We start from the raw sequence: 22,571 nt of genomic DNA, 5'->3' as shown, positions 1-22,571 counted from the left end.
ACAACACTGAAGGAAGAGGGATTAGGACCTCTGCTCAAAAAACTGCCAAGGTGCGCAGGGAGCGCACAATTCCCTTTAAATATCAGTGATGAACAAAACTTCTGGAGCTCCCAGTGACAGCATCAGATCCCGACAGTGGCCAGAGTTGGACTGCACGCAAGGACTCTGACTTAATGGAGTCACTTCAGAGCACATGGAGCTGAAATTATGTCACAAACACAACTACCGGTACTGTTAGAAATTTGGCGGCCAATCTTTTTCAAAAACGTGCTGAAAAACAAATACCTACGCAATTTACACTTGAAGATAATCTTCACCTTTCTTCTATTTAAAGTGTCTCGAACAGCAACATAAATACACTTAAGCACTTAAGGTGTCTTGACCACAGTAGACCGATGCAGGGCTTGTACTGCGACTACCACCCAGGGCAACATTACATCATAATGAAGGCTGACTATAAATGAGCTATCATGATAAACCTGCAAGCATAAGTTTGGATAAAGTGTTGCATTGTCAAGCTAAGTCTAGTCCAATCTAATGACAAGCTTGTAGCTATGCAGTAAGTCACTGTGTGTTACCACGTGGTGTTGTGTGCGCAGACTACACCAGCCTGACCGGCCCGCCTCGCAAGCTGTCACCCGAGAAGAAGTTGCACATGATCCTGAAGAAGACGCCCCTGTCCAAGTCGCTGTCCATGCCGGACATCCAGACCAGGACGAAGAAGAAGGAGCGAGTGCTGGTGTGAGTACCACAGTGTATCCGACACTGCTGGTTCCTCACCAACTGTGAGGTGTTTGTTGCACTAGGCACTGACCAGCCTGTTTGGCTCGCGAGCTTGTGCATCACAGCAACCAGTGTTTGTACTGATGTCTTGTGAGAGCCTGTGGCATTTCCAGTTCACTCATGGAAAAATAACGCTCTTTTCCAGTTCATAGTGTCTAAGAAAAAACACCATAGAATCACAAAAAACATTTAGCATCCGAAGTGTGACTAGTAAAGCAGAAAATAATACTTCTGCAAAATCCCGGGGGCGGGACATTTGTCCTGCTGTTATCCCCTAGCCACCGTACCAGACACACACACATTGCTTCGTTCTTGTAGAGGTCACTTCTGAACATAATACTAAGTTATTAAAAAGAAACTGCAAGCGCGAAGAGTAACTGCTAGTTAGCATGAATACGTGAATGGGTAAAACTGCAGAATTGTTGTTAAATAAATACACACCACAGAAACAATATGTCGGTTAACCATGCAAGGTGGGCTGGTTCTGTTCACTGTGTTCAGTTTAACCGTAACCTCGTTTACATGATACTTTCAAAGTAAACATTTTTCTTTTTCAAAAAATTAGCCAAGAACTTTAACAATAATTGCTAAAGAATTGACTTCTGGGGATAGACCTTAAAAAATGGTAAGAATGATAATGTGCTGTAAACATTGAACTATTATGTAATTAATACATGTGATTTGCAAACAACTACAAAGTTGGCATTCTCTTGTCAAAGTATTTTTTTTAGTAAAAAGAGCCCTAACTGTAAGTGAAAGGCTTGTAGGTAAGGCTTGTAAGTAATACAACTTGTAGTTGACACTGTGGTTGGTCATGTGCTAGTGAGGGTGGTTAGCTCGGTACAAGGCACCCGCACGAGCGCACACGAGCGCACGGTGGCGCCACAGACTGCGCAGGTACATGCGGTCCGAGTCGGAGCGCAGCTTCGACGAGTGCCAGATGAGGCGCGCGCGCCTGCAGTCCACGGGGCCCGCCTACCTCAGCCCGCAGAACAAGTCCCTGGCGCAGAGCTTCCGCTACATGCGCAACAAGCCCACCATCATCGCCTTCAAGACGCCCAGCCTGGAGCACTGGGACGCCAAGATAGCGGCGACGGCGGGTCGGTCCCGCACGTCGTCCCTGGCGAGTCCCGAGCGGGCGGCAGAGGAGGGCGCGGCCACCGGGGCGGAGTCCCCAGCCTCCCAGGACCCCCTGCCGGGCCAGGTGGCCAGCAACTACCCCGTGGGCAAGCCCCTGGAGGTGAGCTCGTGCTCCAGTAGCGCCGTGCTCCGTAACGGTGCAGTGGTGCCCGGATCTGCCTACTTGCTGCTATGCTCTCAGAACTGTCGGCTCCATGCAACCCCAGGTCGTATCCAGTAATGGTTTGAACTCTAAATCTAAACTTTGGTTAAGATTCGTAAACAGTCCACAAGGAGAGCCTTTCTGGATTTCCTATGCACAAGCACCACCAAAACCCAATCTTAAACTCCAGTTGTACTCTACCTACCACCCTCTTATCTATTGAATATTCTTAAATGTGCTTAGTAAGTTTGTATCAAATATATCTAAAATTTGTAATTTTTTTTTTCTTGGTTCTGCTCTCCCCTGAATCTTGGCCAGTGTGTGTTCAAGAGTTAACTTATATTTCCATTAATCACGTTAAGCAGTACTTAAGATAAATACGAAGTTCCATATTTTTATAATTTAATGGGATGATTAACATAAATATATATTTTGTATATTTTTTTATCTAACTAAAACTATTTGACCACATTGAAACACATATCTCCAGGAAGGGGTAAGAGGGTGTGGGTAGAGCCAGGGGGTGTGAAACCTTCCCGGATGGAAGAAACGCCGTTCTTGTGACGTCGTCCGACCGAAGGTCACCCTAAAGCCCGACCTGCAACCGCCAGTATTCGACCCCGCTACCGGAACGCGCCCCTAGCCATGGCCCACCCGAGTCAGGCGAGCCACCAACAGACAAGGTAGAATCCGGCCCCACCCAAATAAACAGACCGTCATTTCAACCAACCACGTTTAAAAACAAACACAGATTATTAAACAGTATTGAATATTAATTTGAAGTTGGTTGACGAAAGTGCGACGTAGGAGTGCCCGGGCACTCACGTGTGTAATACGGCGATACGTGTGTGAGTGTTCCCCTGGCGGCCTTCTGCCTGAATTAGTCAATGAAACCATATGACATAATTATTCATCCCTCGTGTTACGTTTTTACCCCCACCAGAGCAGTCCGGCAAGAGACGAACAGTCGCTGGTGTGACGTAAAATTTAAATGAAATAATTCCTAAACACAATAACTTCAATTTGTAGAAGGGACGAATGACCTTGGTTCAGCTTTAATAATTAATGTAAGAATTTAACGTCATTAAATTCTCTTATTTAACATGTCACATAGAAACTAACGTAATGAGGTCAACCCTGGCACGAGGGCCACCGAGCCTCGGCCGGGCGCCATGACATGACGCCAGTACAGCGCGACTCGTGGACCGGGGCGGAGGCACGTCCCACGGAGAGACATCATCCTTTGTCCACACCGAGTTCACTTCTGGTAAATATAGTCACTTCTTAAAACCTCCTTTTTTACTAATCTCTCCATGCGTACCCGGTCCAATTTTCGGTCCAGGACCTAATCCGGCCGCATAAATTTAAAACCCCCCTGCACCACACTTGGTCCACGGGGTAGGTTCAGCATCCGGCACGGGCCGTCTCCCGAGGAACAGAACTTTAGTTAAAATCAGTCGCTCCGGCACTGACACCACCCGGAAGGGAATTTTGAACGAATTTAGCTGCGGTCCGCGCTCCACTACCGTGGACGCGAGCACCACCTCGATACGTAGACTTACGGGATTGGCCGCCTCCAATCACCCTCATCCCTCGTGTGAGTAACCAGGCTCAGAAACGCCTAGTGCCACGCTAATACGTAACATTCATAAACTTGTGCAACGCACCTCCACGTAACATTCATATACTTGTGCAACGCATCCCCACGTAACATTCATAAACTTGTGTAACGCACCCTCGTGTAACATTTTGTTTGTATACTTGTGCCACGTTTTTATTGAGTAACTTTCAAACTCATTGTTGTGTAATTGTGTAGTTTTTGTATTTTTGTGACGTCACCTGTTGTACGACGTGGCGTGTAACCAACGGAGTTACACCCGAACCACAGTCGCCGGAATAAATGACGCACGTCATTTATTGCCTCATTCCAGCGTATGATTACTTAACCCTACGATTCCCAACCACCGCAGAGTAGGGAATTCCTTAAACCCACGCAACATCGCCGACGGTCCTAGTGGGCCACGCAGGGCAATTGACCCCACGACCTACCTATCGACTAGAACCAGAGCTAGTCTGGCGCCCTTCCGGACACATTACATTCACAGCAGCCACCCCCGCTAGGAACCGCACCGGGACTCGAGCCCGAGACCCCGGACGACGGCACTTGGTGTTCAGTTTTCCAACTGTATTTCAAATGGTTTATACATGCTATGTTTATTAAAATCGTGTTCTTAAAACTAAGTTTCAAAGTAATCATTCCAAAAGGTTATTGTTATTTATTCAGCTTCAATAATAATAAAAATAATTACGTTAAATATATGCTGCATCTATTAAATCATGAAAGTTTAAATTACCTCCTCCAAGTGCATGCTTCTTGTTTACAGTAGTTTTTTACACCACCTTGTTGTTTTAATTTCATCTCTTCTGCCATTAAATGAGACAGCTAATTTTGTCTTTAAATAATTAAATCACATTTTTTCTCCAATTTGGTAAAATCCCATTTGACTTTCAACCGTGTTGTATTCAGAAGAATAGACCTCCAACCATTACTCTGACCATGGCACCCTCTTGCACAGTTACAAACATCACACTGCACAAGTCAACACCACAAACCAATTAGTCCCCGTTTAACTTCAAACAAAATCATTTCTTTCAACCCTCATTATGAGCCTTTTTTTTATCTTTCTCCGTATTCAAATTTACTTTTTGGTTTGGTGCTTACTGCAATTTTGAAGGGCCCCTGTCATTTAGTTTGTGTGTAACTGTGCAATTTAAATTTTTTTCCATCTGTTTTTCTGTTAACTCTTCCCATATTTTTCAGTTTATTTTTCTGCAGATCAGTTTTCTTTGGGCCTTTGACTTCAGCTGCAATCTTATACTTTCGTTTAAAGTATATTCCACTTTTATTTTTGGTATCTCTTACCCTTCTATCTTGCACATGCATAAAAAGGTGATGAGTAAATATTGCTTCGTTCATGCTGGTAGTGCGCTTCATAGTGATGGTTTTGATTGTAGCCAATCAGAGAGGAGGTGGTACTTATGCCAACACTGGAGCTGGGTTACGGCACGGAGGTGAGTCGACGCATGCCCCAGGGGGGTCGCATGGTGTGGCCAGTGTTGCTTCTGTTGTGATGCTTGCTGTACGCCTCGCTCGCCCCGTACAGGCGGCCTGCAGTGTAGTGCATCAGTGTGTTCATTACGTATCCTGGTATCCTCTAACGATAACATGTTGTAGTTCATATACATTTATGAATTCTTCAGCCGAGTTGGAACCGGAATACCGTGTTTGATATTTTAAATAAGGTTAGAATTAATACATTTTTGATATTAACTTGCATGCTTTTAAATTAATGTCACTACATTATTTTCATTGTTTTTCTTGGTTCTAAAAAAAAATGAACCATTCTGGCATGTTCTAATCTCAATATGTAGAAAGATTTTCAGCCTATCTGAGAGATGTTTACAAACAATGAAGCATGGCAAGTGGCACCAGACGGTGCCGGGTAGCGACGTGTGGCCGCGCCAGGCGATGCAGGGTATCGACGTGTGGCTGCAGATCCTGCTCGACGGGCCGTACGGCGCGCCCTCCAGCCACATCTTCAGGGCGCAGCACGCCGTGCTGATCGCGACGGGCATCGGCGTCACTCCCTTCGCCTCCATCCTGCAGTCCATCATGCACCGCTACTGGAAGGCGCGCCACAGCTGCCCGCGCTGCAAGTACGCCTGGGCCAGCGAGATCCCGCCCACCGTCATGAACCTGCGCAAGGTGAACTGCGCTCTTTACTTGTTTACTTGCTGCCGTGTCGTCGTAGCTTCGAGTGTTTGTTAGTCTGCCATATCCTCCTCAGTCGGTTAGGTTAACCTCGTGGAGTGGACACAATAGGGTAGCTCCAGGACCTTAGGCTCAATGGCACTGCCTTGTATGTGTAGAGGTGTACAAGTAAACAGAATACGCCGACTGGCTCATCACGTGGCTCTTACAACCAACAGAACACCACAAATATTTATTAAATTAACTTACGAAAGGAACTGATTTTATATTTAAAAAAAAAAATACATATATATTTTGGTTCAGGCCATTTATTTTTTTTAATTTAAATAATATCATCATGCACATAGGTACTTAACTTACAAAATTCTGAGTATTCCATTTCACAAAACCTTAAATATTAACACTTAGCAAGCTTGGGGGCACCGCATTAAAATAAATTAAAATAAAATAAACACATGGCTTGTTACACCAGTGGCAATTACAATAACGGACACATTAAAAATTTTTTTTTAAGATAATAACTAAAATGTATTTTATTCATTTAACGAAACAACGGAAAGTTCCTTTAACTTGATTTTTTTTTTATCATTATTCAATGCGACGATAGAGCTGATGATTCCGAAAGCAGATTAAACTTCATGCCGAAACATGCTGGAAGCCAAAAGATAAAAAAAAATAACTTTCCTTAAATAGAAGGCTGCATCCTGATGCCAATAGCGGAGGAGAAAAGGCTCACTCCTGTCCCGTACTTATTAGAATACAACAAGCATGGCCCGGATGTCTCACGCCACCCACAAGGACCGCTAAAAGAAATTAACAAAAATCACCAATATTAAGACATTGGCCAAAAACAAATAAATAACATGATTCTGGAGGAATCAAGAAAGAAAACTCACCCATAAGACGGTAAGCGGCAATCAAATCACTGCATAATCCAGCGGATTAAAACAGATACTTGAATTACAATGTTTACTCGATGGCTGACCGATTAGGAAGAAGAAAGAGGAACATAAATCATCTCTTTAAGAAGCTACACCATAGATATTGACACAAGATGTCAAACTTGGTGAACAAAAATTAAAACAATACAGGTTTATTTCCAAAATTATCACCGATACATCTCAACTAAAGTAAATGAAAAGGTTTAGGGTAATTAAATTGAGGGCGTACGGTGTTGTAGTGGAAATTATCGGTGAAATTTAGTGGACGCCACCACGTGAGTGGGCACGTGGACCCGGCTGGAGACTCTAACCCAGGGCGTTACGTGGCCCGTGTGTGGCGAGATATTAGCCCTCTAGATATTACACGCAGCTCTCGACCCTACCTAAGCCCGCTCTCAGCGTCGGGCACGCTTCTAATCCGCAGTGGGTTCTCAGGACGTCCCACACGCCGCCGGCCAGGTTGGGATCCCACGTGGCCCCCCCGAACACAAAAACACGTAACACAGTTAATTGGTTTATTCTACTCACGCTTTCCGTCCGTACATGCTCCTTCACTGATACAACTGAGAAAAACGACCGAGGCACGAATCGGCTTAGGTGAGGAGGCGAGCCACGCATATGGCTGCCCCAAGTCGTTACTTATTACACTGATGCTACAAAAACTCCGAGGAGTGAATATTGAATATTTATACAGTCTCTCCGACCGAGAGAGGCCCCGAGGATGAAAAGAAAGAGATTCGAATAAATTAAGCTATGGAATTATTACTCAGTGACTCAACGGTGACGTCCTCGGGGTGTCTACAGAGACGTCCGCTCTCGGCCGGCTGTAGCAGGAGACTGGGATGAGCTCATGGTTTGCAGGTGGCAACATGGTGCCCTTCGCGCCGAACACAATTACCGTTACAACATTCTGCGATTCCGTGCCCCGGCGAAAGTTAAGTAAATCATAGATTACATTAATAAATATATAAAAATTACTGGCAATTTAAAGTACATTAATGTTTACGTAGTTATTGAGAATTTATATAAAACATTCCTACCCTCGTCCAAGTCCGTGCCTATTCGGGTCCGCCCGGGCAACGTCTATAGTTTTATAATTAACGTAATATTTAAATTAAGGAAATACATGAGTAAACTGCAACAAAACACTGGGGCAAAAGAATGAAAGAAAAAGGGTTACAATATCAATTAACACATTTAGGGGTGCGGCGCACTGCAGCTAAGCGCCCTCTTGCTGTAGTTCGTGGCGCGCAGTTTGAATCGCACACGGCTACGTACGTTACGACACAAATGCCGGGTAGGAAAGGTGTTGGGAAAGGGAACAGAGGATGATCAGGCTCGTGGGGCGAAGCCCCGGCTGACGTCAAAATATTAGATTTAAAATATATATATTTATAAAGTCATTTAAACTAATGTTCATCCTTTTGTTATATATATCTTGAAGCACTTCACTTTAGATTACAAATAAGTTTCACATTTCTCACAATTTACATTTAGATATGATTAAAATACAAAAACTTACATAACAAAGTAATGATTTTCAAAATTCACAAATTTGAGCCTACACGATGTCCAGTTTGCGAAAAAAATAAAATAAAATCATGACAGGTTGAGTACATGCAACGGCACACCAGCAGGCAGCGGTGTGTCTCGCCCGGTCGGAGGATGACGGAGAGGTGTGCTCGTACGCAGGTGGACTTCTTCTGGATCAACCGGGACCAGCGCTCGTTCGAGTGGTTCGTGAACCTGCTGTCGCAGCTGGAGATCGAGCAGGCGGAGCTGGGCGCGGCCATGGAGAGGTTCTTGGAGATGCACATGTACATCACGAGCGCACTGCAGAAGACGGACATGAAGGCGGTGGGCCTGCAGCTGGCGCTGGACCTGCTGCACGAGAAGGAGAAGCGCGACCTGATCACGGGGCTGAAGACGCGCACCAACGCCGGCCGCCCCAACTGGGACAAGGTGTTCAAGCAGATCCAGGACCAGAAGAAGGGCAAGGTGACAGTCTTCTACTGCGGGCCGCCGCAGCTGGGCAAGATCCTGCGGGTCAAGTGCGACCAGTTCGCCTTCAGCTTCCGCAAGGAGGTGTTCTAGACGGCGTGGTGCGGCGGGGCGAACAGTGCGAGCTGTCCGCTGTACGCGTTACTGAACTGTCCTGGCCGTCGAGTCACACAGGTTACCAAGTTGTGCTCCAACTATCTTGCAAGAACTCGATTTTTAATGTGCCAACCATAGCCAATTATTTATAGTGTGTGAATTATGAGATTATTTTAAAGGTAAATTATTAGCAAAGATTTCTATATATATTTTTTAATTTCTGTACATAAATGTGCATATGAACACTTAAAGCCTCTGAATTGTCCATTAATAAAACTGTTTTGCCTGTGGCATAGGCCCGATGAAGGCCCTTCAGTCAGTGAAAGTGTGACCGTATCAAATACAACTGTTGGGGATTACAACTGATGTTAGGTACTTGGCTTAAAAAAAATGTTGGTATTGTAAATAGCAAAGGAAAGCATTCTGTGATGATCTGTTGCCATGTTATTGATAAACAATGTATGAGATGCGAAGAGATAAATAAGTACCATACCTAATGTAGTGTACCTTATAATTGAAATTCAAGAGAGACTGTTCGTAAAGAATGTTACTGCATTTTATTTATTTCCATATTTCTTAATGTTAAGTTTCCATTTCAATTCTGCCCTAGATAGCATGAAGGATTATGGGGGGTGGCCCATGGCCATTGGTTAATTTTTGTCGTATGCAATCTCTGTATCATTTCGTTAGCAATCAAATATCCGCATGTAAATTTCACGCCCATGCCTTTCCCGGGACTTGAACCCAGGACCCCTCGCACCGTAAGCCAGTGTGCATTCGACTACGCTACGGAGGTCTGCATATTACTATGAAGTGTAGTTGCTGGCAAAATTCTTAATTTTCCGCAAAGTTAAACGGTGCTAAAGGCTCTGTTACACTGTCTAACTTTTCTTCCAACACCATCCAGTATGTTTTGTCAATAATGAAGGATTATAACGTCGCCAAAAGTCACTAGTGTAGCCTTGTTTGTTTGACAAGGTTGATGACTTAAGTCTTCTTCAAATATTTGTTGCATATTGGACTGAATTAACAGAGATGCTTGTATTTTACATTGTTCCTAAATAATTATGTGAAACACCAATCAGAGCACAGTGGAAAGTGTTGTTGGCAATAAATAATATTGTCTTGGAAAAAGGTTATGATACAAAAGGCATAGGAAATACGTATATATATTAGCATTATATCAAAAAAACTACAAGATACTTAAAAGAAAATAAAACAAAATATTTGTATAAAAAAGCCCTGCTCGGATACATTATTTTGTTTTATGATTTAGGAAATTAATTATTCTGATACCTTTCGGTTTATTTTGGCTAGGTACTCTAATAGTCTGTAAAATTATATTTAAATTCATGAATACTATATTATTTAAATATACAGCTATCTTATGGTGGCTTGGAATGGCTCATATTAGCATTTCAGAAAATAGTATTTGTATATTAAGTAAAATATTTGTGATTCATTTGTGTACGGATTCCAGGTCATAAGTTGAAATTCAATATTATTTTAGGTTCAATCTTAGCCATCATTGTTTGGCATTTTATAAAAATTTTTATAATGTATAAAAATTTTACGTTCAACAAATTATCACTCAGACCCATTTCTAACCAAAATGATACCTACTAATGCAAAATTTCAGTTTGCATAACAAGGCTACATTCTCACCCATTTTCATTGGGTGGACCACTAATTCAATCTGGAAATTTGCGGTATTACTTAATACTTAATATTGCGTAACTGCATGCTCGCTGGCGTACAGGTTAAGTTTTCCAATCGTAAACCCACCTTATACCCCTCCAATTCTAATGTCAAATACAGCCGGAGACATACGGTAACTTTGACAGTGTAACAGGGCGCTAAATCATTTCGTGAAATAAAAATGACAATTCGTTTTGTTAAAGAATTGATGGTTTACCTTTTATGTTTTTATTAAGTTTATTTTTAAAACCGTTGAGGAAAAAAAATATTTTTTAATGATTGTAGTGTAATTTCCTAAAGTAGTGTATAGTTGAATATTTATTTGCTGAAAGTTATGTATCATAGAGTAAATTCATAATTTTAGTCTGTTTAATTTTGTTGTGTTAACTATCAGTATAGGGTGGCACAGCCTGTGATATTTTAATGTACTCATTATTGGAGACAAAGTGCAATATGAATTGATAAAAATATTTTTATTTCCTAAGTTAACAAGGTTGTAAGTATTGTTAGTATGTTAGTATTTGGTTTGAAAAAACTCCTTTAAATATAGATTTTTAAAGTACTTAGAAATTTTATCTTGAAGAAGCAAATTGGTTTTTACTATTATTGGGTCTAGAAAAAAATGTCTTACTGCTGTAACTTATGCTTATGTATTACAAATGTTACTGTTATAATTAATAATTATTATTTTTATTTGTAAATTGTATGGAATACAAAAAATATATATAAATTTTTTCTAACTTAACATTTCAACATCTAATTATGCCATTATATTGACTTTTCTTCAATAAATGACTATTATTTCCACGAATAAGCCTGAAAATGAGTATTCTTAATTATTCTGTAGTTATGGAAAGTATAATAAGTGATACCAGCTTCTGGGCCTCCGGAGGGCTGGGAAAGCTGCAGGGAATGTAAGAAAGTTATCCATAAATGACTGTGGTTGCTGTGTTCGTGTGTACTGGATGTGAGAATGATGACTAAAAAATTCAGTCTTCCTAACTCAACTGCCTTCCTTACGAAATAGGGATTATAAGAAGGTTATAAGTATGAGCAAGGATCCAAGTAAGCACACTAATTTATTACATATTACCATACTACCGAATTGGGTTACAATTGGAAAAAAAAAGAACTTCTCTCTCTTGTACTTTGTGACGCCTGTGATGGCGTCACAAATTTATTTTTTGTTCTTTTACGCGCGTTGTCGGTAGGTGTGGCTTATCGCGCCATCTAGTAGTGGTTTGCTCGAGAGTTGTACGCTAGCAGACGGGCGAGTCCGTGCAGCGCCGCGGGCGGTTGACTGTTGGAATTAGCTACCGCGCATGCGCGGTAAGCGACCGGTCGAGCACAGCGCTGGACAGAGGAGAGAGGGAAAGAAAGACGACTAGTGAGTTGGCAGTGGAGCCAGACGGTGAGTGTGGGTCTATGATAGGTACCTCCGGTGAATAATGCACATCACGACTTCAAGAAATGATTTTCACTTTACTTGATTTTCGTGTAAATCGTGGACGAGAGGAGAAGAGAGATTTCAGCGCGTTTATGCTTGAGAACGCAACGCGAGGCTCGTGCGGGGAAATGGAGCGCAGTTAACCCCCAGTCGAGGCCTCGATCGCCGAGGAAAATATCAGCATAGACCCGGGCTAGTTATGAGGAGAAGAAAAGAAGCTACGATTAAGCTGTGGCTAAAATTTTTATGACAAGATAATAGTGGTATTTTCTTTTCTAAATACGAGTAAGCATCGGCGCGTGCGAGAAAATTATTTTAAGAAGTTATGAAATTTTTTTATGTAATATATTTTTTTTGGAGTTCGACACGACATGGCGGGTTGTGGAATGAGCGAGAAGGTGTGAGACTAGTCTACCAAACAACTTGAGCAGCTGGCACAGGAGGAGGACAACATTTAATAAACTTAAATTTGGTCTATGATTTGAATTTTCCTGTTTATTGCGGAGGAAGGGAATAGATCGTCTCGACGGATTATTTTTTTTGAAATGAAATTTGGGAAGAAATGAAGTTTCGTCAGTAGCTGAGCGAACGAAGTTTAAATGGTTCGTCGTATGGAATGCAGTTAGTTCGAGAGTCTGTGCTTGCAGTCGGCGTCCCAGCTGTGCAGATGTCCTTAAATCGTATAATGGTGGTGTAGTGATCTTTTCTTTTAAATGGCCTTTTTAAATTATTTATATTGTGCGTCGTCCTGTTCCCGATGACAACTGAAGGGGTGAGTCTTGAAAAATATATTTCCTTGGGTCGCTGCGCATGGTGAAGAGCTAGTAAGAAGTTATGAGATATTAAAAAGGGTTTTAATATTATATGCTTAAGGGTTGTGTGAGAGAGCAAACCGCGTGACTTTTTTGAATTAAATTGTACTAGATTCCTTTAATAAGTTTGACGCCGTCCCCGTTGCCTGATCTGAATTTTACGTGAATTAGAAATGTTTTGATGAATTTTGATCTCAAGGGCGGGGTTCCTGGCCTCGTGGCTGCAGGCAGGGACGCGTCGACAAAGGACTCCCCGGGCTGTTATGGCCTCCCAGGACGCCTTATTAATAAAAACACACACGTACTTTTAGCTGGTTTATTCCAGCACACACTTTACAAGCTCACGTAACTGGCCGCTTCATCGTCGACCTAAGCTCCACGCACGCCACCCTCTATTGGCGGACTTGTTACGGCCACACGGTAACCCGGTGGCAAGTACGTTGATATGGGTTGTTCCCGGCGAATTGCGAGTGGGATGCTCGGGCGAACGGTAAGTCTGTTCCTACCTACGTGAAAGTCTGCGGAACGCAACGTGAAATGCGTGGGCGATAGGTCATACAAAATTACTTAATACAAAACACTACACTACAGTCACTGTGGTTAGTCCCGGGTTCGGACCAGGTCCGGGTGTCCCACACAGGTGGTTATACAAAGGCGGCTACTCCGCGTGGTGGCTGGGGCCACGTTACGCTGGGTACGGACGCGGCGGAATCCGGCAGGATATCGCACTCGCGACCGTGGCACGTCCCAGTTAATGACTCGTCTTAACACTTAGGTTCGCGTTTGGCGCAGTGCCGCCCCGCGTGGGCGAAGAACTAATTCCCGAGGTGGGATTTCACTAGCGTGAGGCGCAGGTGCCACGAGGGGTCACCTAATTGATTACGTAGCACACGAAAAGCCCGGTATCGGGCTGCACATTATATTAAAGGGTCGTGCGAAATCTCGAACGGCCGATTCGGGCCGACCGGGGAGCTGAATTAAACGGTTTGACTATATTTACCTATTGTAGTGACTGGTGAAGTTGGCGCGAAAGTTGAGAGCTCCCCGTGCGTGGGCTGCCTGCCTTGGCGAGTGCTGGATGGTGACTGACTAACCTCCCTGGCCTGCATGGCCAGGGAGGGGGGAAATTCCGCGGGAAACTGCGGAGCGCGGGAAGATGATTTCGGCCAGTTTTGTGAATGATCCCAGTTTACAAAATGATTATTAAATTAACATTAATTATTAGTTATTTTACAAGTATTAGTTTTTGTTTATCTTATCAAATGCATGAACAAATTATTTAGTTGCGCAGTGCCACACCCGGCCGGGCGCTTTGCACACGTAGGGGGCCGTGACTGATGTCACGCTGTTCGGGGCACTGCACTATGTTGCACGCACGGGCGCGTTCGAGGCGCGGCACTGATCGGGTGTTGAGGACACATAACGGCCTGTGCTCTCAGAGGGAGCACTGACGGCGGCGTCAAGTTCTAGAATATTTGGTGATTTAAGTTTTGCCGGAAATATTTTAGGCATTTTATTGTTGGCATGCTGCCCGCCACCGTAGGTTGGAGTGCAATTAAAATAGACTTGTGGTTCTATGATTATCTCTATCGTGAACTTATGATCTCCTGGAGCTAATATGGTTGTAATGAAGTTGGCAGTTAAAAAAAAACCTGCCATGCGTGATTAGTGAGATTATAATTTTGTTATATCGTGTTTATTATATAAATTTTTATTGAACTATATATTTATATTGTTGGTACTTTGAGTGGTATGAAGCTTTATGAGCTGTAAGAAATTAAAATAATAGAGAACTGATAAATTATGGTCAGATATAAATTATTACCATATATGTTTTATTGAATGTTAAATGTACGATAGCTAAAATATTTTATGCAGGCTCATCTGAGGCTGCTATGTGTGATTGATGAAATTATGAAATTTTTGTTATAATATTTGGGTCTTTTATATAAAATTTTATAGAACTATATAGTCATACTGTTGGTAGATTACCGTAATTAAATTATTGTTTAGTGTGTCGGGACTTGCTATAGGAGAGCTCTCGGGGTGGGATAAGCGGAAATTTAATAGTATTGTTTTAAAATTTTTGTCAGGTAAATTGTTATTGTATTTGGCGTATGAAAATGGAGTAAGAGCTCATGAACAACGTTGAACTTGTGGTGAAGCCTGTGAACCCACAAAAAAAAAAAAAAAAAAAAAAAACTCTACCCACCCCTATAAAAGTTTTTGTCTTGTACCTGAATTTTGAGATTATTAAGTTTACTCTGATTGTAAAGCCATTTTTGTTTTTGAGCGCTGTTGAGATGCGCATATTAGTAGTTTGCAAAATAATCAAAATATATTTATACCACTGAGCTCTGCTCTTTGTTTTGTTTAATGTAACCTTTTCTTTCCCTTTGATTTAGTCCCCTTGGGCCAATTGTGAAGGCAGGTAAATGTTTGGTTATTTAAATCAATTAAAGGTTACAAATATTTTATTGTACTTTATAATGTTTTGTTTATTGCATTTGTTAAAGTAGCGCTCTGCAGGTCATTGTAAGGCATCTGAAGGGCTGACTGTTCCACCTGCTGACAGTTGGCATGCGGGACTGACCTGTACCGACTAGTCATTGCACTGAGAGCAACACTGGGGATGGTAGAGGCTGAAGAGAGGCGTCTTCTCAACGAGAGACGAGAGAAGACCTGCCAGCAATGAGACACATGAAGAAAATTTATCAGTTTTACATAAGGCTCCTGGGAGAAGATATTGATGAGGCACCTTTTTAAACATGTCTTATTAAAGGTATCTCAACAATGTCTTTTTCATTGTATTCGTGGATGAATAGGCATCTCGGGGAAACATAACATGTGACGCCGTCCCCACTACCTCCTATTATTTTTACGCGATTTTTGCTTGGGTTCGAGATCTCAGGGGGGGTTCGGCCTTGTGGCTAGAGGTAGGGGTTAACGCAGTAGGGCCCCCCGAGCTGTTATGGCCACTCGGGACGCCTGAAGAAGAACACAAAGTTTCTAGAGAATAGTTGATGAATTTATTACGGCACAGCCCTATACATAGTGCTGCCCGTTCTGGCGGTAACGGTTTTCCCGATGCGACTAGTCACACGCGCAGCTCACTTCCTCAGTGGCGGCTCACGATTTTAATGCGCGTGAGGGGAGGACTTGTACACACGATGCGGCGGTTACAAAAAACACTCTAACATGACGAATTATACCTTGACGAACAAAACACTTCACTATTACCTAACACTTAATATACTGGGCTAGTGGCACGTAGGCCCGTGTCTCCGGCGACTCTACATGATACCTAGATGTGTCCCAGGGACTGATTCGTTAGTACATTTGGTGGCACGATACCGTGCAGAGGTGGTAACTAAACTCTAACATGACAAATTATACTTTGACGAGCAAACACTTCACTATTACATAACACTTTGACGTCCCTCGGCTTCTGGTCCCTATTTCCCCGTTTACTAGAAATTCCTGTTATGCCCGTACTGCTCTCGTCAGAGAGGTGTGGGTCCAGGCCGACGTGGCCAGGACCGGGAAATTCAGGACCTGGAGGGATGGTGAGGAAGAATGACAGGTAGATCTAAAGGACCACTCGATGTTAATCGTTCCACGAGCTCTTTTATTGCATCCTGAGAGCCTGCCGCGGCCTGGCGGATCCGTCGCGGGGTGTGCGCCCTTCCCACGAAGACCCGGACTCCCGAAGACTGTCTTGTACGGCCCACTCGTCCCGACGCGAACTAGCAGTCCTCCCACGTAACAAAGTCCCTGATTACCAACTGCTTCACAAAGGCACGTGACGCGTGCGCGGTTCTTACGTACTGACTGGTAACGTCGGCGATTGTTCAACGATGCGTAACTATGCTTACGCGTCCTATAATGACCGACTCGTGACATAACTCGTAACTCGGACACCCAATCGCGTGGGCGGCACAACGTAGGCAGCTCGGCTGCTGCGAACGCTCGTACTGTGGCGGTGTCGCCGGACCGTGAGCTCGGTAGACACGTCTCACGATCAGCGCGGAGCGGCGTGCACGTCCGCCGCTGCTCGAGTCCTGAGTTCAACTGCCCTTCTCCGCTCGCCCGCGGGCCGTCGCGCGCGGGCTGCGGGGGGGGGGGGGGGGGGAGGGGGAATCGGCCGGCGTGGGAGAGCGCCACACCGCGCGACGCGGATAAGCGCCAGGCAGCGCTTACATATAGACACTGCGAGACATTTACGAGAATTAAAAAACTAGTTACACACTACTAAATACATTACGGTACATTATTTACACACTTAAAAAGTCACGGTCATTTGGAAAGAATATATACAACACAGAAACATTTACACACTAGCACTGGCTCACTGGCATGCTAGGGCGCACGCGGGTGCGTCCCTGGCCGATGCACAACACTGAGGGTTCACTGGGGAAACAAGGGAGGACGTTGACGAGGCATAACGGCCTGAAGGAGCCGAGGAGACACTTGGGTCGACATCAACTTATTATACTGGGCTAGTGGCACGTAGGCCTGTGTCCCCGGCGACTCTACGTGATTCCTAAATGTGTCCCAGGGACTGATTCGTTAGTACGTTCGGTGGCCCGTGTCACCTTCTGGCTGCCCCGTGCGGGCCAAAACTAAGTAGCCGGTAAGCTAAGTTGGGGCGTGAAGCGCCGACGTAAAGTCTCGTAGACTCCCCACAGTACTTACGTATTACGTAGAACACTCATCTTGGAGCACTGATTTAATTAAGTGAAATACCTCATGGTAGATTGAGGCCGACCGCGGAACTGTACGTAAAAGATTAAGAAGATATTATACTATTGAAACTACATGTCGGTGAAAGCAAAGGTTGATGGTTCCGCGTTGCGCGCTGGCTGCCGGCCGCTCCGAGCTCCTCAAGGGCACTGCCGGTGTCGCAGCGCGCGACACCCCTCCCCCGCCAACCATCCCACGGAAATGTGTGAATTTCGCAGGAAACTGAACCGGCCAGGTTCGGGACAAATCGCACAGTGAAACATGATTTTGAAAGGACTGAAATATTAATTGATGAAAAATTATGTTTAATAAAAACCTGTGGAAAAATATACATAAATTAATTTGTTGTAGTGCGGCGGAGGGATATGCCACACCCGGCCGGATCCTTCAGCCGGTGTAGTACTCGTTGCCTGGCGTTCGCCTCGTCGCACGAACTACACTTTGCTGCGCGCACGAGCGCAAACGGTGCACACGCCTTTGCGAGACATTGATGAGGCATAGCAGTCTATGCGACATAGAGGAGCATTGGCGGTCGGCGTCACATGTATACACAAGAGTTAACAAATCAAGAGCTATAACTGCTGAAGATCTCCTTGACGACAATCGTCGGCAATCACCCGGCTTGCACTGCTCATCATGGTCCATTGCCATTCCTTCGATCCCGTGTGCGACCGGAACGTGCATTCGGTGCATTACAGTGCAACAAGTGCTACGAATTGAACAAACGCCATAGTCGATTGCCAACCATGCAGCATTATATTCGATAGTGTATGGTGTATTTTAATTGTTATTTCAGGTTATCAGTAATTAGTAGACAACATTTTCAGTGCAATCCACTTGTAATAATATTCAACCAACTTCATGGATTCGCACGATCATGCAAAGACGCGGCCTGATGCACACCGCATGTTTGCACGGGAAGCGAGGCTGGGGAGGCGCGAGGAGTCACATCCTCGCTTAATTCATCTCCACCTGTTGCGTGTGCTACGCACACGCACATCAAGATATGTCGCGCGGCGCCCAACCGCGCGCCGTTGCAACCCGCACAAGGCAAGTGTTCGCGCGCTGCGCGCGCGAAGTTCGGAGCCGCTCGGGAGCCCTCGGGGAGGCTCGTTTTGGCGGGCTTGCCAACCGGACATTGCCGCAGGCGCCGGTTCCGGTTGCCCTGACCGAGAACGTTCTGCCATGTTTGATACGAGCAGTTCGCAGAGTATAAAAGGGGGCCCATATTGCGGTGAAGGAGGAGACTCGTCGCGACCGCCAGCGACACTAGCCGGAGGCCCTGCTGGCTTTGGCTGCGGAAGGAAGCTACACCGTCAACACGTCTCGCCGGCCTGCCGTCACGCTGCCCGTTGGAAGAAGCTACCACTTGGTAATGTACTGTTTCGTCGTAGACACTTATAAACCGAGTGGGTAGAAAACTTAGACTGAGAAGAGGGGCAGTGGTGACGGAGGCAAGGCTTGGAGACGGCGGTGTGAGCTCATGAGTCCCGAGGAAAGACTTGACTACCGACTGGACATACAGCACTTAGGTGCGAAACCCGGCAGTGACACCCGAAGAATAAACCCAGTGCCCACACCGACGAGCATTTCTGGCGCTAAGATAGTTTGCGCAGATAGTCACTGGTAATCCATGCATCGATTTGCCCGCAGAAATACGTGTCGACAAGAGTCGACGAGGTGTTAGAGTAATTATTAGAGGTCTGCGTACCTACGTAAATACATGGTATATGTATTAGTTGCATAAGTCGAGAGGTTTGGTTAGTTATTTTCTTTTACAGTCTGGGAATTTATGTACGTTGTAAATTAGCTTTTCTTTTGACGGTGTACCCAGCGCCAAGCGGCGTGCCTAGTATGAGAGCACGGGCAATTGTAAAGTTGATTTGTTAAGCTGAATTCACGTGTCTCATAATTGTTAAACGTTTCTGTTCACAGACTTTCGAATCAGAGCCACGCAGCAAATATCAACTGTTTACGTTTTCGTCATTAATGTTGTAATGAATAATTTCTTGTTTAATCAGTAATAAATGTATTTAGTTGTAACAGTTTTGGATGACTTTTCGCCACACTCTGTTTCCTTTCCTACTCCTTGTTCCCCTCGTGTGTTTAACACGAGAGGCTACACACCTTCGATCAAGCTTGTGCGTGCTGCTCCACGGAGCATTCATCTGATGATCACCATTAAAGTTTAACAATAGGGTAAGTTTTACTAATCTCTTTCCATCAACTCTACGGCTAGCGCTCCATGGTCGCCCTGAGCTCACCTGCCGCTTTACTTAATTGCTTGTACTCTCTTAGGAGACGTTTCATTGTAATATGAAAATAAGCAGTTTTTAAACTGGGCACAGGCATGCCCCGGTTTCACGACACGAACTTGAGTCGCTAAGACGTCTTACAGTTTTGCCCTCACCAGTTGTGAACGCCCTTTTTCTTCCTTCTACCTTCGAAGCCCACATGGCATCCATCCTAATCTCGGGTTGAATGCCGCCAGATTTATTATACTTGATTTGCAAGTATTATTCACAGTTCAAGTGGTTATTCCGTGTTTGCAGTTTGTAGGGTTTTTCTGTGTAAGTCGTGTACTGTTGGGTAAGCAGTCACCACGTTTTATTATAATTGTAAGGTAATGTCCAACCAGTCGAACATAGTACATGTTATCACTGCATTACTGGGCATGTATGGCGATTGACTATTCAAGGCAGTGTGTCATAAGCACATGTGCATATAACTTTTGTTTCAAGGCAAACAGGCCTTCAAAACATAAATTTCTGTTTCAACAGCTAATATCTGTTACATGATCTTAACTGCGATACGTGCCAGGTGAGACCATGATTCCGGCATAGGACAGGCCATGCCAATGGTACTGCTGTGTTCAATGAGAACAATCAGAATTAGTGTTGTAACTATCCAGTAAATAGTCGGCTTTTCAGTCGATCATCGTCCCTGAAGGCTGTAACCACCTGGGTCTTCATTAGACTTCATTCCTGCCTGCCATGTGGCAATATTACAACCAATCTGCCTGTGAACTAGTCCACAGTACTCACAATCTTAGGCTAGTTGGCGCCCTCTATCATATCACCCACCATAATATCACAACCTGGCAAGATGCCAACTTCTAAATGAATTGGAAACCAGCGCAAATTACATGAGCCAAAGAAAATTGAGGACAGAGCGATGCCATTCTTACAACTTACGTAAAGTAACAGATGATACAATGATTCCAGGTAGGGCGATATTCTTCCATCCGTACTCAAATAGGTGTTCAAATCACATTAGCATTTTTAACAGAGTGCCGCCTGTTTCAGGCCATTATTATTACTATTCAAAATATCTCACAACTAAACATGAAGCCGAAAACAGAAAGCTTATTAGTCTCTGTTCTGATTCTTAAACAAAATAAGTGCATTAATTTTAGAGTTACAGGCGATGGTCTTAGCGGGCCACGCAGGGGCAATGCACCCACTAAACCCAAATTTGGTTAGATGCTATGAAGCCGGTTGGAGACAAGTCTAGTCGACTACAGCTAACATAGATAAAAGAAGCAGGGGAGTTAGGGGATTTATTACATTAAAACCCAATGACAGTGGGAAGTTGGTTTGCAAAGCAAAAATATAAAAATTTAGAAAATACCATTACAATTTTGACGCCGCCTTCGGTGCTCCCTCTAAGAGCACAGGCCGTTATGTGTCCTCAACACTTGAGCCAGTGCCAGTGCCAGTGCTACGAACATGCCCGCGCGTGTCTTAGTGCAGCGCCACGAACGGCATGACGATAGTCACGGCCAGCTAAATGCTCAAAGCGCCCGGCCGGGTGTGGCAATGTGCATCAGGTATCAAGTGCACATGTAAATCAGTCATCAAACATAAACTAAAACTTTTAATAAGCATGACGTCGTCCAACCGAAGGCCACCCTAAAGCCCGACCTGCAACCGCCAGTATTCAACCCCGCTAACGGAACGCGCCCCTAGCCATTGCCACCCGAGTCAGGCGAGCCACCAGTAACCAAGGTAGAACCCGGCCCCCTAATAAACAGACCGACATTACAGCCGACCACGTTGCATAAACAAACACAGAATATTAAACAATATTATGTATAAATTATAAGATAATTAACGAAAGTGCGACGTAGGAGTGCCTGGGCACTCACGTGTGTAAATATGTCGATACGTGTTTGAGTGTCCCCCTGGCGGCCGTCTGCCTAGATTAGTTAATTAACCATGTGACATAATTATTAAACCCTTGTGTTCGTTATTAACTCCCACCAGAGCAGTCCAGCAAGAGACGAACAGTCGCTGGTGAGACGTATATTTAGAGGACATAATTCGTAAACATACTAACTCCAATTTGTAGAAGGGACGAGTGATGTTACTTTAGCCTTAATAATTAATGTAGGAATTTAGCGCCCTTAAAATCTCTTATTAACGTGTCACATTAGAAACTAACATAATGAGGTAAACCCTGGCGCGAGGGCCACCGAGCCTCGGCCGGGCGCCATGACATCACGCCAGTACAGCGCGACTCGTGGACCGGGGCGGACGCACGTCCCACGAAGAGACATCATCTATTGTCTGCATTAAACTCACTTCTGGTAATTATAGTCACTTCCTCGAAACCTCTTTTTACTTATCTCTCCGTGCATACCCGGTCCAATTTTCGGTCCAGGACTTAATCCGGCCGCATAACTTCTAAAACCCCCTGCACCACACTTGGTCTGCGGGGTAGTTTCAGCATACGGCACGGGCCGCTTCCCGATGAACAGAACTTTAACTAAAACCAGTCGCTCCGGCGCTGACACCACCCCGTAAGGGAACTCGAGCGAGTTTAGCTGCGGTCCGCGCTCCACTACAGTGGACGCGAACACCACCTCGAGACGTTGATATACAAGATTGGCCGTCTCCAATCGCCCTCACCCCTCTTTTGAGTAACCAGGCTCAGAACCGCCTAGTGCCACGCTAATATGTAATATTTAGTAACTTTGTGCGACGCCTTGAATCTG

At 44.5% G+C, this 22,571-nt stretch overlaps 1 protein-coding gene and 1 long non-coding RNA gene across 3 annotated transcripts in view; one reads left to right on the top strand and one right to left on the bottom strand.

Annotated features, from left to right (window-relative positions):
- The window catches only part of LOC134531090 (NADPH oxidase 5), a 273,671-nt gene extending 262,470 nt beyond the window's left edge, over positions 1-11,201 (top strand). Inside the window, exons 15-19 of the mRNA XM_063366630.1 lie at positions 600-741; positions 1,672-2,023; positions 5,081-5,137; positions 5,622-5,831; positions 8,471-11,201. Of these exons, the coding sequence (XP_063222700.1) occupies positions 600-741; positions 1,672-2,023; positions 5,081-5,137; positions 5,622-5,831; positions 8,471-8,872 (1,163 nt within the window). The 3' untranslated portion in view covers positions 8,873-11,201. The remainder of the gene's footprint in view (positions 1-599; positions 742-1,671; positions 2,024-5,080; positions 5,138-5,621; positions 5,832-8,470) is intronic.
- Positions 4,322-14,069, bottom strand: LOC134531098 (uncharacterized). 2 transcript variants are annotated; one of them, XR_010074933.1, is made up of 2 exons: positions 13,833-14,069; positions 4,322-5,836 (listed from the first exon to the last, which is right to left on the bottom strand). It is a non-coding gene; the product is annotated as an uncharacterized LOC134531098 (long non-coding RNA). The 2 variants fall into 2 exon arrangements; XR_010074936.1 differs by having other exon boundaries at positions 4,322-5,822.
- Positions 14,070-22,571: the final 8,502 nt, after the last annotated feature.

The sequence above is a fragment of the Bacillus rossius genome, chromosome 1, assembly GCF_032445375.1.
Source record: "Bacillus rossius redtenbacheri isolate Brsri chromosome 1, Brsri_v3, whole genome shotgun sequence".
In the NCBI taxonomy this organism is placed as follows: Eukaryota; Metazoa; Arthropoda; class Insecta; order Phasmatodea; family Bacillidae; genus Bacillus; species Bacillus rossius.
The sequence above is the reverse complement of the archived record's forward strand: the minus strand, read 5'-3'. Positions and strand labels throughout refer to the sequence as shown.